Source organism: Impatiens glandulifera, chromosome 7 (genome assembly GCF_907164915.1).
Source record: "Impatiens glandulifera chromosome 7, dImpGla2.1, whole genome shotgun sequence".
NCBI classification, from domain to species: Eukaryota; Viridiplantae; Streptophyta; class Magnoliopsida; order Ericales; family Balsaminaceae; genus Impatiens; species Impatiens glandulifera.
Window position 1 is genome coordinate 34826228 of NC_061868.1, and position 16041 is coordinate 34842268.

Genomic DNA, 16041 nt, shown 5'->3' on the forward strand with positions numbered 1-16041 from the left:
TATTAAATATAATACTCTAATCATCTAAATACTTATTTTTATATTTTAAATTTAAGTACATATTTTTATAAACATACGCCAATAAACCTATAATATTTTCTTCATAAATATCATGTGAATGTGAGTTGTTGCAAAATGCACATCATTTCTTCAATTGTATCATTAATCCGAAAAATCTTACTGCCTCATAAATTCAGTCTTCTTCGAAAACTTTTTCAAAGAATTTGGGAAGTTTCATTTTCAAATCAAGATTACCCTAATCTCAACATGACATTTTTATTGAAGTGACAAAATATTAATTAAAGCTGTAACAGGAGTGGAAATGACCTGTCTTATTTACTCTGTCAGATTTCGGAAACACAATTGGAACAAAAATAAAAAATCAATCCTATCTTCTTCACACTAACAACAATTTCATCCACAGCGGCAGAAACAATAGTATAAATTTCATTCACAACACATCTATTCAAAATTCCAACTACACTTGCAATCTAGGTTATCTGAAAAAGAAAGTCACAGCAATCACAGAGCTTATTTTGGAGAAGATTCAACCTTTGTAACTTCACTAGTCAACCCAAGTTTGAGTCTGAATCCTTTAATCAGTTGATATCTTCTCAAAATCTCAGTCAGTCGCTAATCTGTCGGACTTATCGGCCAAAATCGCTGTGATTTGCGATTCGTTGGCAATGAGGTTTCGATCCGTCAGCAGTCTGTTAACCAACCCATTGCAGTCACTAGTCTATTAACCAATCCATTGCAATCACTTCCTATTCTATTCTATTTCAGATAAGTGACAACCATGCTTTAGTTTTGTTTCCAGATAGATTTCAATCCAAGTTAGTTGACTATGGACTCCGACTTTCTAATATGCTTACAACTCACCACACTTCATACTTCATTTTGAATACAATGAGAATGAGAATTACTAATTTTCATTTCATAACAAATTTTAACAACTAATATTATATTTATACTACTAAATTAATAATTATCACCAGCCGGAACAGATAATGATCAATAATTCAATTGGAGCTTTTACAGTTTCTATTCTGACTGGGTTGTATCCAAAAACTCATTGGCATTCATCTCCTGCAATTGGCTTTGGTGAATGAACTTGTCATAGAAACCCAAGTTTAGAAGGTAAAGTAAGGGTTTACATGGCTAACTTTTCATTTGATACATAAAACAACTTCAATCTCATCTAACTAAATCATATGCAAATGTGGATTCATCACAGTTTTTAAAATAGAATTTAACAAGATACAAATTCAAAAAATATTTATGGGTTTTCTATATGGATACAAATTCATAGATCTGAAAACAGGAATTGTTTCCTAATGGGTAGGTCTTATAGAGCAGAGTGAATTCTTCAAGAACAAGAACATATTTAGAAAATAATGCAATAGAAAGATCCATCGTGAAATAAGGGAAAAAACATAGTTGGCATCATTAAAACTAGTAGCAGAAATAAATGACACAACTCTCTTCTATTATAGGCCTTTACTTACAATAACACCGCTAAATTGTAGGTCGCGGCGGCAAGGGATGGCCAAAAATATAGAAACTCCATAACCAAACCAGTTCTTGTCCTGTACAAACTCATCATCTGCTGGAGTTTATTCATCACCTTTTCTTCATTTCATTTATCAGGCCAGATACTTAAACAGGTTGGGATTCTCCTTGTCCCTTTCTAAATAATCGCGAGTTATCAGATCTTCAATCCTCTTCTTGATCGCCTTGAAATCAGGCTGCATGTAAAAACATGTGTGCCCATGTTATGATCAATACTATAGATTCACAAGCTACATGTAGAATATTTCCCAAATAATAATGGAAACATTTATACTTTGTTTCGTAAGTGGATCCTGAATGAGAAATTGTCAATATTTGGAAACACCTTGATACAAATTATTAAGTTTGTAAACTAATCTTAGTCATAGAAGATTCAGAAAAAACAGAAATTATAAGTTATTCCAAACTTTACTTTTGTGGAGATTTTTTTAAATCTGTGTACCTTGAACATTCGGCTTAACTGCTCAACACATTCCATGACTAATTGCTGGTGACCCAAAACCTTGCGAGACTTCATTATGCGGACAATGGAAGCATCGATTGCATAACGCCTGTCCTTGTCAACATCTTCAACCACCTTCTTTCTTTCATCCACTGGCGGGAGAGGAATCTGGGCAAAATAACAGCAGATTAACAAACAACTAGACAGACAAGAACAAATGAAGAAGTGAAATGAGAGAGTCCATTACCCTTATTCTCCTCATTCTGTCTGTAAATTTGGTGTTGTATGCAAACCAATCATTATGAGAGACGATTTTAGATATTGGATCCTTAATAAGTATCTTGTACTTGCCACATGATAGAGACTGAAGAACTCTTGTCAAATCTTCATCAGCCAAATTTAGCTGGATCTTCATTTCTGAATAGCTGAGTCTATCAGTGGAGTTAAACAGCAGTAGAGCAGCAGCCTACACAAAAGAAAAATCTCAACTACTAACGAAAAAGGGTATACACTAGGTGGGTTATGATCCGCATTTATTATATTTCGCAAAAATCAAAATCTAGAAAATAATCTCAAACATGATTATTAAACAATTTGATCATGATTCAAAACAATTTCTATACAAAATGAAACACAAATTTAAGATACAATCAGAATCATGATTATCTAGAAAATGATTTTTTATACCAAATAAAGCAAAAACAATATCACACTATCATGATTTAGAAAAATATTCTTATGTCAAATGAAAAAAAAAAATCACTTCCAATTTTAGCTTAAGTGATTTTACAATGTGATCTTGTTTATGACAAAATATCAGTATTAAATAGGCTCTTTCTTTTACCTGATAGGTACCCAATATAAGCTCTATGGTTTTCTGCTCAAACTTCCCATTTATATTGCATGTACCCAAGGAGTAAATCCATGTCAGCTTTCTATGTTTTGTCTTTGTTTCATAAAATTCCTTGAAGACTTCAATACACTTCACCTGGAGAGAGAGGGAGTCGCAAGTGAGATTCAAGTCGGCAACAAACCAAAATAACCATCCTGCCCATTTGGGAACACACTTAATATTTATGGATGAATCTAATCCGGATCATATGAGAAACAGCCAATAAATTTCTGAATATGACTAAGTTCTATTTCTATTATATGACAGAAAAAAAATTGTTTCTTAATATGCCCTAATTTGTTTCACATCAACGATAACAGAAAGACAGATAGATTGCATCCCTACCATCTCTGCAGGAAGACTCAAGTCAGATGATTTGTATGTGGGCCAAAATCCAGTAGTAAGGACGTTAACGGAAAAATCAATTCCAGGACTTGCATTTGGATTTTTTGACAAGTAATCCTCAAAATGATTCTGATTTTCCTTCGCTAAAGTCAGATCAGTGACCTGGAGACAAAAGAGTATAAAAATGATGAAAATGTAGTACACCGAATCATAGCATCCATCTTAATTAACTAAAGGTTTTACTCACCATCCCCTCCATCTTCGATGTGAACTGACCACCACATTGCTGCTTTAGCTTTGTCAGAATAACTCTTTCATGATCATCATTAGCACTCTTGTCAAAAAGAAGTCGGCGAGAAAGTTTTTTCCTGCCATAACAAAAGACATGTATTGTTATTATTATACCATACTAACCTAAAAGGAAAGATTTGGGAGTGCGTTTCTAAAACTGAAAATTAATTGTAAGAATGTTGAGTAATAAATTTGAAGGTTCGAATGAGTCAAGTCCCTCTAAGAAAATGTTGAATAAACAAAATATCAAATTATATACTTGTATATAAGTTGATGTGATCATATGTGGAACTAGAGTCAGGAAAGTACTTAAAGCCTATTTTACTTTATAGTGAGGTAATTTAATTAATTTTCAAGGTTGATGTTGTCATTTGGACACTTACTAAATTACCGAGTTTAAGTCTTTCATAGATTAATTTGAGTTGAATCTAAATAACTAAGTGATTTTAAATAACACTTAGCAAATGAACTTAATCCATATAAGCACTTAATATTTAGAGCAAATGCTAAGTTGTGTTATCAATAACGCCTTATTATGTATTGAGAAGATATTTAAGAATATAGTTGTGCAACCTGTAAAATTCAGCAAACATATCTTTATCACTAATATAGGCCAGCAGCTTTACCACCTGCATAGACGACAATACAGTTTTTTCAATAATACGGTCTACAAAACAAAGAATAGAAAATTTAATAGCTTTACCACCTGTATGCTGAAGAAAGAAATTTACCTTGTCTAATGTATCTTCAATAGCTTCATCACTCAATTTCTCACTTCCCCCTTTTTTGAGGATGTTATCACAAAACGAAGCCAATAACTCAGCACTTGAGCATCCCGATACAGTTTTGTTACAAAATACTTCAAAAGCCTCTTTGATAGCCTAATGGTTTTAAGGCAAGGAATTTGCTAGTCAGAAATATAAACAATAGTCTGTTAACATATGCACCAAGTTCTCCAATTGCAAACCTTGTGAAACAGTGTGTGGTTAGCAAAACAATCATTCACATAAGTCATATACTTGTCATGCAGCTCAATTACTTTCCTCACAAAGACCTAAATTGAGAAAGTCAGATCAGAAACAATGATACACCATTGCAACAGCAATCAAATGTCAATGTGTAGGCAACAAAGGGATTTTACCTGTTCTTGTGAACTAGTACCATTCTCAGCCTGTAGGATAACAATTTGTAAGAAATCAGAAAGGAACCATTATCAATTTCTCTAAATAACAGGCTCATTCATTATTATGCATAAAAAAGTTAACAGAAAAGGGATGATGATTGAAGACACAAACAGAATAGGGAAGTTTCTCTAAATAACAGGTTCAATTGATTTCATATTTCATTTAAATTTGCACTAGGGACAATATACAAACATAGGATCTATTTAATTACACTTGAATGACTCAATAAAAAGATTACTCACGAGCCATATAAGTAGTAACAGAGATTTTAAAGAAATAACCTTGAACTTATTGCTTAAGATCAAATAAGTCCATAAACATTTTAAAAGATAACCTAATCCATAAACTTGTTACACATTGAATCAAATAATCCTGTTAACTGTCTACTAATATTATCCCTTTAAAAGCTACTTGTTCGATGTTTGCGCTAGGTGTCCTTCATTGTGACGTGTCTTATAGTGAAATACATGGCAGTTATCTAACTAAGAGCTTATTTGATCCAATATAGACAAGTTGATATGATCATTTAAAGATTTAAGCCCAACACATAAAGGACCTACAGCTCCATGTCATCTTGAGCACTATGAAAAATCTCGAAATGGATCAATGACTTTAATGTTCTTCTTTTTTGCTTTTTTGTCCTTTAGAGGTCCTGTATGCTTCCCTTATTTTCACTATTAAATTATGACAGTTGAAATTATGACTTATTTTGCAATGGTTCGGTTTTCCCCACAGTAAACACAACCATGAATCAATGAAATGAGATTCACTTTTCAAAATAAAAAGATGATCATTTTGAAAGTTCAAGGGCTCCTTCATCTTCCTTCCATTTTAAAATCATTATAACCCACCCTTAGAATTTGGTAACCTTAACTCCTTTAACAACATATGAATCTTTTTTTTCAGCTTACATCAACATCTTATGTAATACTGGTCCAATGGCCATGGGTTTTGGAATTATTTGACACCTACACAGTATGAATCTTATCTTTGTTATTAAGACGTGAATATGTTCTCTAATAAAGTATAGTTGAATAAAGAAGGTTTTAAATGCAAATGTCATGGGAAGAAAAGACACCTTGTTGGTTGCAGCATCCTCAGCCTGTTGCACCAAGGCAGTGCCTTCAGAAGTAACATGCTGCATCATGCAACCCACCAGAATTAGGAATAAACTTTGAAAGGGAAGAACTCCCCATACAAAATGTACATGCATAAACAGAGAAGGTACCAAAAAATTTAACCTTTTTGAATATGTTAGCCACAGGCTCCAAACCTTTAGTAATTTTACAGAAGAGCCTATAAATCCGGGAGAGGTCTTCCACCTAAAAGTTGCCAACATAATATGAATCTCTTAGAAAATCATAAACCACAGATTACAAATGTGAGTAACTCTCAGGTAAGAATACCTTGTCATCTTGAAGCAATGCATGGCATCCAGAATGCTCTTTTTCCAGCAATTGAGTACTATAAACAACTAGCAGTTCATTTTGCACTTTCTGAAAAATAGAAAATTGACATTTAGAAACAAATAAAATTGTTAACATCAATAAAAAAATGAAACCATATGTTTACTAGACTTGTCAGGAGGGAGCTCAATGAGAATATCAATTAAAAGGAAACACTTATTATTTCTGCACTTGACTCTGTTCAAATTTAGAATGAAACACCTGTGAGAATATCAATTAAACGAAACACTTATAATCTAGATTTTGTATCTGGATCCGTTTCCAGCTACAGAAATATAAATAGTAATAAAGTTATGAACTTGTATCTGCATAACTTAGTTTCCAAGCATTTTTTTTATCTCAAAACGGATCCAATACAGAAACAATGTGTTTACAAATAGGGCAATAAAATTTAAGCTTAATAGCAATTGGAACAGAAGTCACACCATTCTCATTCTACACAACTAGAATTTGAAGAATGCAACATTTGGAAACATTTTTCTGTGACGTTTGGAAACAGTACTTAGAAAGACACAGATTCAGAAATTCTTAATGGTTTCTCATCTGAATCCAGATCTGGATCCAAAAACAGAATTTGTTTCCAGATAGGCTGAAACCAAATGTTTTCTTCTTGAAGGAATGCATAGTAAAAATCTCCACACATTTACCATGTCTAATTGAGCTCCTAGGATTTAAAAGAAAAAATGTCCCTGGTGTTTTAGGCCACAATACACTGACAAATCTTTTTACAGAAAAGAAATACAAGAGAAATATCTGAGTGCACAATACTTGTCCATAGAGGTCTTTTACGACATTTTTTTCCCTCTAAAAAAGAGGTCTGTTACTTATGACAATTGAGCCTTTATTGGAAGCCACAATTTTTTTACCACTGGAAGGAAAATAGTACCAACAGCAAGTAGAAGATTAAGAAACTAACCTCCACAAGTTTTTCTTCACTGCTTGAATGCAGATAATGGGACACCCTATCCCTCTCTCTTTTCAAGCATTCCTCCGCCTATTATTTCCTCAGAGATGGTAAATTTTATCCAAGAGATTGTTTCAAGAAGTGAGTGACCAGTAAAGGGAAACTAGTTTACCTTCAACATATAAGCCGGACAAGAATCTTCCACAATCCAATTTGATGCTTTCCGAGAGTAATAATCTCCAGAATCTTTAAGCATATCTTCTTCAAAATCATTTATGTAGTGATCCATTTCTCCCATCCCAATTTCAACAAATATATCAAGGACATTCTTGAGCAATGCTCTGTCAATTTGCTCTCCTTCACGTTCTTGGTCAATCTAACCCACAGAATTTCTTAGTAAAACACATCCAAGTTTACACAAGCATTTGCATATACAGATGTAGTATGCACACTAAGAAGGGAGCTAATCAATCTTATTTCTTAACATCACAAAAATCTTACCAGTGCAATCACAGCCTCTTTCATTTTTCCCTTCAATTCCTGGTAAACCTGAGTTTTGAAGGGAACGATAATTAAAACAACAACAAAAATGCAGATATGCTACGATTATCAGGCTCATATTGACCAAGTTTCTTGCTCCAGACTTTTTCTCTCTACCTCTGGTTGTTTCTTATTCATTTATTTAATTGTTTTGGTGTATTTAGGGAGAGGATGAGATAAATATATATAAACTAGTGTGAGCTAATGTAAAATCATAGCATACCAAATCTCGGAAGCATTTAAGCCCAACTTCATTAAGAGCAGGAAGGGACCTTCTAGAGATGAAGTAGCGATCAAGGTAGTGGAAAAATCGTGAAAGCCACCTGACCATCACTTTGTGATTTGCCCATCTCTGTACAAGCTCCCTCAACATGAACTCATCATGTTTTTCTCTCAGGGAAGGTAGCACCTGAACAGTTTTTTAAAAAGACTCCACAATTAATAATTGTCTACATGATGTAAGAACAGTATAGCAAACAAAAACTGTAGACATTTGAACAATTCAAGATATTGAACACATTTGAAAATGGTAGATAAGAAAGAGTGGTGCCGCCTAGATATACTTATATATGTGTTACAATTTAAATTTAAGAAACCTTATTAAAGATGGTGATGACAAAATGTGAAGAGTTGTTCTTGGACTTGGACTTTTTTGAGAAATATAAACACATGGGCTTATTGCACTCTGATTCCACAGAATGAGGTATTGTGAAGCAAGCAAGTATAACTTAAAAACATAGGGCATCTTCAGACGCAAAACTGCATTGGAAACAAACAGCCAGCAACTACTAGCAATCATCATTATTCATGGATTTCACTTGCATTTCTTTTCTTCTAAGTTTGCATCTAAAGCATTAATTTAACCACGGCAATTGCCTTCCTTCCAGATGAAATTGAACAAGTAAAGAATGTTGTTATGCATAGATATGAGTTGCCAAATAAAGAAATATCCTACACCTTCCAGGAAAAGGCATCTATTGAACAAGAGTGATAAAGATTACAATTCTGCACTAAGATTAGCACTACAAGAAAATAACCATTCATACATGAGATATTAATCCAGATAATGTCTTGCAAAGTATATAAATGATAGAAGAAAATCTGAACACATACTTAAACTAAGTAAACCAAAAAATCCAAAATAGAAGATCCAACACTCAAATATTAAAATCAAAGGAAAAACGTAAAGAAGCTGAAAGATTTTCTCACCGTTGAATTAATATATTCCTCAAATGCTTCTCTGTACTTTTCATAGAGCTGCTGTGAATAATCATGAGGAGGCTTTTGGGTACACATATTGTAGATAGTACTGTTATAATGATCGACAAGTAAGAAGCCAAACTTTGAAATTAGAGAAAAAAAAACAGTAGTACATCATGATATCAGGTCTTGGAAAATGATAATACATACGTGTATAGCATCATATACTCTTCTGAGCTAAAGTTGGATTCTGGTAGACCCTCCAGAAGTCTCTTCAGCTTCATAATACCCCTTTGCATGAATAGCCATCCTTCGTCTAACTCTATGACTTTAAGTTGATTCATCTCGTTTAACAGAGTACTTCTATGATAAAAACTGAAATAAACCAATCATTAACACCCCTATAAGTTGGCAGGTTGTAACTCAAGCATCTTAGTAAAGTCATTAGGCCTCTTGTCATAGCAACCAAGGATACAAATCATGCAATTAATAAATATGGAGTTTGCTTAAAATAAAAAATAGTCAAGATGCTCAAGATATTCAAATAAATATTATTCTCAGAATAATTGTCAAGACATGTACCAACTCAATGTGGTTTGACAGTTGTGTTGCTCACTGAACAATGTTTAGATCAGAACATGTATTTAAGACTTGGTATTAGCCATCGTTTGTATGATTAGAAATTATAAACCAATGAATTCAACATTGTTCTTCTATAAAAGAACTAAAGCAGTATTGATGAATCAATGAACATATGTCAAGTTTTTTAATCATTCATCATAACCTTTTGGCTTACTAATTCTTAAACAGGTAATTTGCATCAAGAATCAATAAGAAAAATCAAGATTCTGCAACGTATAAGACTTCAAAAACATAGAGACACAAAGCCCAAAACTATAAACCTAAAGACCACAAATTTTCAGCACATAAACAGGTCCAAGAACAAAAGTACCGTCATTAGTTGTTAATCTAATTCCTAAAACATCTTAATAAGAAATAAATCGCAAATGATGAGATTAATATCAAAATGATCATACATTAAGAGCAGTCTGAAATTTTAACCAAATGAACAAACATCATAACATTGATATTGTGCAATTATGGGCTATTTCATGGATGGATGTTTAACTACTAAAACAGCAAAGTTTTACCTACTAACTTTCGGCTATTCTAGGGGTACCGGATGATGACGCCGGTTGAGCTGAGGCGAAGGAAGGTAGACACGACTGATGCAAGAGGGGCAAATGAAATCGGATGACGATGGAGTTAATGAAGCTGCGCCGGGAAGAGCAACGGGCTAGCGACCTGTCGGGAGATCGAAGGAAATGGTGATAGAGTGAAGATTCAACCTTCCTTAGGGCTTCTGCACCATGTTGCCTCGTATATTTGGGGAGAACCGAAGAAATGTGCTAATATAAATTACACCCTAAACTTCAAATGAAATTTTCAATTTGTCCATAAATTCTTGAGATTTTCTTTTTTAACATAATTGAGTTTTTACTAGAATGGTTATTCATTTGAGAATTTGTTTAAAATCATAAAAGTTATTTTAACGTATTATTAATTATATATTATTATTATTTATATATAATTAAGTATAAGAAACAAAATAAATAAATTACACTAAAAAAATGTCATAATAATAATATAAAAGAAATTGAATTTGTCATTATAAATTGAATTTAATAAAATAGTATAAAACTAAAATAATTTTAAAATTCAAAATATATAATCATAAAAGCTTAACTAATTTAAAATTTTATATAAATCAAACTTGTTAATTTTCAAAAAAAAATTATAGAAGTTAACAAGAGAATAATATGATCTATCTATGCATAGGTTACATTACTTTAAACATTTTTTTATTAGGTAGTTCTGAATTCTTCAAATTAGGGATGCAAACTAATTAACTCAAATTGAATAATACAAAATAAAATTAATATTAAGATTGAGCTCGAAAAATATAAACGGTATTCAAATAATTGTATTTAGTAAATTTAACATAAACGGTATTCAAATAATTGTATTTAGTAAATTTACAAGTTAAAGTGACTATCAAATTCTAAAAAAATTTAAATATTATGTTATAAATATTTTAGAGATTATACTCTTCGTTCGAAAAATATAAGTCATTTTGTGTGTTCAAACACATTTTACAGATTATATTTTCGGTACTTAATTACACGTGAGAAAGTGTTTCAGTGTTATGTTTTACATGTCTATTAATTAATGATCTCTACTTTAAACTTTTTGTCATTTAAAATAATATTATTTTATACTTTATTATTTATTCAATTATAGAACATGCATCTAAAGATAAATTCAAGTATAAAGATGAGTCTATGTCATGAGTCATAAATCGAAAAGTAAATAAAAAATTTGATAGTACATATAAAGGAGTAGCAAAAACTCGAGAAACAAGGTCCCTACACAAAGAAGTAACATGTTAGTTTTAAAAGAAAAATATAATTTAAGCACACCCTTATTCAAGTTTATTATTTATATATATTTTTTGTTTTTATTAGAAATGAATTTTCATATTTTATATATATATATTTCTTTTGGAATTTACATAATATAAATAAGAAAAAAAGGAAGAAAAAAATAAAATAAGGAACCAAATAGGGCTTAAGGCAAAAATATATTTTGGTTTTTTTAAATATATTGTTTTTAAGCGTTTTATATTTTCTTTGGGGTTTTTTAAATGTAAATAATAAATAAAATGCCAGAATTACAAATTAAGGAAAGATTAATAAGTTCAAGAAATACTATGTCTGAAAATGGGGTGTCTGAAAATGGGGTAGCGAAATCCCTAAGAGTCATACATCTTCTTCGAGCTATGATTGTTCTTCGTTCGTTGACCTACCCATGTTAAGCACTGTCCCTGAATGCGTAGTGGTTCATATTCGTATCATTTCCCTTAGCAAGTGATACCTTATGTGTTATTCATAACCATAGGAGAATCTTTCCTACCGAAAACTGCATATTCATGCGCAATCTTTGAGATCTCTTGAATTGATTCTCAAGAATCTTCACTGCTGAAAGTCGCATCGTTATGCGCAACTCTATCAGATGTCTCGAATCGATTTTCGAGAATCCTTCACTACTAGGTGCATTCTCATGCGCACTTTCAAAATGTCTTGAAATTGATTGTCGAGAATCTGTCGCTGAAACCACATCGTCATGCACAATTTTCAGAGGTCTCAAATCAATTGTCGAGAATCTATTGTTGCAGGTCGCATCGTCGTGCACACTTTTTTTGGATGTCTCGAATCAATCATCGAGAACCCATCATTGTAAGCCAATGATCTTCTCCCCAATATAGTGGATTAGAGTAACAATTCCTTATTTAACTAGGTGTTTTCGGAATTTTAAAATTTCTCGAGAATTCTTGAACCTGCTTGTCAAGAATCTTCTATGTTTCAAAAAGCTGCGTCTTTATGTGCACCATTTATCGAGAATTCTTGATTCTGTTTATCAAGAATCTTCTATGTTTCAGAAAGTCGCATCTTCATGCACATCGTTACTTAAGGTTTCTTAAATTCTACTTGTCAAGAATTTTCTCTATTTTAGAAAGTTGTATCTTCATGCACACCATTCATCAAGATTTCTTGAATTCTACTTGTCAAGAATCTTCTTTATTTCAAAAAGTTGATCTTCATGCGCATCGTTCCCTAGGAGTTCTTAAAATCTCGATTGACAAGAATCTTATTCTCCTAAAAAACCACATCTTCATGCGTATTGTTGTAAGATCCCCTTGTTATAGGAAAACGATTTTCATGTGCAATCCTTGAAAATTCTTGAAATCTTGTTGTCAATAATTCTTCTTCAAAAGACTCATATTTATGCACAATTTTCAAAAGTTCTTGATATCCACTATTAAGAACTCATTTTCCCATTGGGGAAATTCATGTATCAATTCTTAGTTGTACTATGAATTCCCAGAAGCTGAAGTCTTCAAAGCCTTGAGAATCCGATTGTCAAGGATTTTGTTTCCTCCCCAAGAGTCACATTCTTGGATGCGAATCACGAAAGCTTTGAATTTGTTCTTCAAAAGAATCTCCTTATTTGTTGAAATTTGTCTTTGCATGATAATCCTTGATCATGCTAGGAACATTTTCGGTTTAGTAAAACTCTTAACCTCGTTAGGATTGTTGCAAATATCTCCTTATTTGTTGAAATTTGCCTTTGCATGATAATCCGTTAGATGACGCCGCATTCGCTTGTGGTTCTCGTGGTTAGTCAACAATCTCCCTTGCACAGCCAACCAAAGAAAGAGTTGTATACGCTCTGTGCCTGGCCACCGCCATATCAGCCCCCATCGTCGACCCTCTTTGATGTTGACTACTTAGGAACTGATAGGCCGACCGGACCGAAAACTATACGTTGCTACTCATTCCCCATTCAAGGGCATCAGAAGATTGAAAAGTGCATTCCATCGCCATTCATTCACATAATCAGACACTCCTTTGTCCACCCATGTCGACGGGATATCCATGGTAGCATATGCGGTAAGTAAGGGGGTTTGATCCTCAGTCCAGATATTTGTCCAAAAGCAAAGGCGGTTGCCGTTTCCTATATGCCTGAGTACTGTCTTTTGTAATGTCGGCCAAATGATACAAATCTGTCTCCATACCAAAGAACTATTCGGTTTACATTGTTGGGATAGTTTCACATCGCCAGTCCATCCATACCTCTTCCTCAGGATCTGAACCCATAGTTCCTAGTAAAAGTAGGCCAAGAAAAGAGGATTTCTTTCTATTAGAATCACCCCAGCTGCTAAGAGAAAAAGTGACATAGATTAGCTGTCTCAGAAATGAATAAGGGCATTATGGCTTAAGTAAGGCGATAGTTCTCTATCTCACTTCTTTGTATACTCACTACAGGTATTCTACTTCTTCCTTCGTTGTACCTGAACTGAAAGAGCTGGTATAGCTTCCCGTAATGGAAGGATAAAATGGTGTACGGAGCTAGTAGGCAACCAAAAGCAGGGAAACAAGTATGGCAGTTGACCACCCCAAAAGCAGGGCAAGTAACCCAAAGCATCAGCTTGGGAACATATTGATTGTACGGAGGTTAAATCTCTCTTGTCCCTCCGTCTGCTCTGTTTGATTTGAGGAATTAGTCAGAGGTTAGAGAGGATCTAAAGTTTAACGAGCGATGTGCGCTCACGTGAAGCAAGGCAAGATTGCATGCTGCTTTTCACGCGCGAGAACAGAGATCAAAACACGAAGCAAGGAGTTCACCGTTGAGAGCCGCGGGGCTGGTAGACCAGTAACCGTTTAGCTGAGATCCATTTTGGGTTTATCTACATTCCAGGAAATTCATACGATCCACGTACAGAGCAAAAGTGGAGTCTTGTTTAGAGCAAACCGCCATATTCTATTATCATACATAATTGGGAGAAGCTCATCCAAACTAGAGCGTCAAAGGCCTCATTTCTTTTTGTTCATGTTCTTCATTTCCTTCTTCTTCAATTCAAGGGGGACTTCTCATATTTATCATCTTTCTGCAGTGTTCTCTGTTTACTATTCTTTTGTACTTTCTTCTTTTTACCACGGGATAGGTTAGCGAAATATGACCGGGCGCGGAGAAGGAAAGGCCAAACACTTCGGCCTAACGGGAATGAGCTACGACGAAATGACAAGATGAGGTGCCCTAGGCACCCCATTTAGAAAAAAGGATGGAAGGTTTTAGTCTATTGCTTTCCCCGTCCCCCCTTCGTCGGGTGGTCCTTGTGTTGGGGGTGCGCCAACTTCCATCGGGCTTTCAGCTCTCGCCTTAACGAGCGATGTGCGCTCACGTGAAGCAAGGCAAGATTGCATGCTGCTTTTCACGCGCGAGAACAGAGATCAAAACACGAAGCAAGGAGTTCACCGTTGAGAGCCGCGGGGCTGGTAAACTAGTAACCGTTTAGCTGAGACCCATTTTGGGTTTATCTACATTCTAGGAAATTCATACGCTCTACGTACAGAGCAAAAGTGGAGTCTTGTTCAGAGCAAACCGCCATATTCTATTACCATACATAATTGAGAGAAGCGCATCCAAAACTAGAGCGTCAAAGGCCTCATTTCTTTTTGTTCATGTTCTTCATTTCCTTCTTCTTCAATTCAAGGGGGACTTCTCATATTTATCATCTTTCTGCAGTGTTCTCTGTTTACTATTCTTTTGTACTTTCTTCTTTTTACCACGGGATAGGTTAGCGAAGCATGACCGGGCGCGGAGAAGGAAAGGCCAAACACTTCGGCCTAACGGGAATGAGCTACGACGAAATGACAAGATGAGGTGCCCTAGGCAACCCATTGATGGAATGTTTTAGTCTATTGCTTTCCCCATCCCCCCTTCGTCGGGTGGTCCTTGTGTTGGGGGTGCGCCAACTTCCATCGGGCTTTTAGCTCTCACCTTACCAACGAGCCGACAGCTGATGGTTGTTGGTCACGACTACTACAAAAAGTGAACATGAAAATGAATATTTCACATGGAGGAGTGTGCATCTGTATGTTGGGTGTTCTTCTGTCGTGCGACCCGGCGGCTTATGTGCGACTTGTGGCCCACGCCTCCTATTTGTTTAGGGCAGGCGGCGTGAACTCTGATTCGATCCGGGTATTCAATCCCGCCGCTGAGATACTTAGTTGACTCCTTAACCTTGAATTGAAGATGGCTTATTCAATAATTCGTGCATAAGAGTAAGGAATTTTGGATGAACTAATGCAAATGGGTGTAAGCCTCGCTGCTCGGAAACACCCAGTGCTGACCACACTGAGAGAGACAAAAGCGCAGGTAAGGCCAGTTGGTGAAGTGGCGTTAAGCATCCTTAGCGGTACGAAAAGAGAGGTCGCGATGATATCATCTACGTTCGTACCGCTCCTCGTGGAGTAGATCCCGCATTCAACCAAGTCTTAGACTTTTTACAGGGCTTTAATATTAGATTAGATGGCAAGGAACAGAGCGCATACGGACGTTCCTCTAGTTGGCCGTCCAAGGTAGATTACTGACAAACCACGAAAGAAAGCGAGGCCTTCTAACTCCATCGGACAATTACGACATCTGTTTTGGCGAAGCCGAAACTGTGCTCCACGTTTTAAGAGACTGCCCAACGGCTACCCGATTGTGGATACACCTACTTCATGCCAACCATGCAATGGGGTTTTTTTACCTCGATTGACTCGCATGGTTTGACGAAAATCTACGAAAGCAAGAGGATA

The 16041-nt window shown here is 34.8% G+C and overlaps 1 protein-coding gene and 2 pseudogenes across 2 annotated transcripts; 2 read left to right on the forward strand and 1 right to left on the reverse strand.

Annotated features, from left to right (window-relative positions):
- Positions 1–1338: 1338 nt before the first annotated feature.
- Positions 1339–10202, reverse strand: LOC124944670 (cullin-1-like). 2 transcript variants are annotated; one of them, XM_047484987.1, is made up of 20 exons: positions 9996–10202; positions 9047–9211; positions 8846–8945; positions 7860–8045; positions 7598–7645; positions 7269–7472; positions 7109–7186; positions 6133–6222; positions 5968–6048; positions 5805–5864; positions 4684–4713; positions 4510–4596; positions 4274–4423; positions 4116–4171; positions 3499–3619; positions 3252–3413; positions 2859–3002; positions 2262–2480; positions 2015–2182; positions 1339–1748 (listed from the first exon to the last, which is right to left on the reverse strand). In XM_047484987.1, exons 2-20 carry the CDS (start codon positions 9178–9180, stop codon positions 1647–1649), a joined length of 2220 nt encoding a protein of 739 aa, XP_047340943.1. In that variant the 5' UTR covers positions 9181–9211; positions 9996–10202; the 3' UTR covers positions 1339–1646. The 2 variants fall into 2 exon arrangements, with proteins under 2 accessions (XP_047340943.1, XP_047340942.1); XM_047484986.1 differs by having other exon boundaries at positions 9988–10202.
- Positions 10203–13996: 3794 nt separating this feature from the next.
- Positions 13997–14719, forward strand: LOC124909797 (annotated as a pseudogene).
- Positions 14720–14772: 53 nt separating this feature from the next.
- Positions 14773–15720, forward strand: LOC124909798 (annotated as a pseudogene).
- The last annotated feature ends 321 nt before the right edge of the window (positions 15721–16041 follow it).

Coding starts and splice junctions, on each gene's coding strand:
- LOC124944670 (XM_047484987.1), bottom strand. CDS start 9,180: ATGAATCAACTTAAAGTCATAGAGTTAGACGAAGGATGGCTATTCATG. Junction 7,646..7,859: donor TTAAATGCTTCCGAGATTTG/GTATGCTATGAT, acceptor TTCAAAACTCAG/GTTTACCAGGAATTGAAGGG. Junction 1,749..2,014: donor AGTTAAGCCGAATGTTCAAG/GTACACAGATTT, acceptor TTTTACATGCAG/CCTGATTTCAAGGCGATCAA.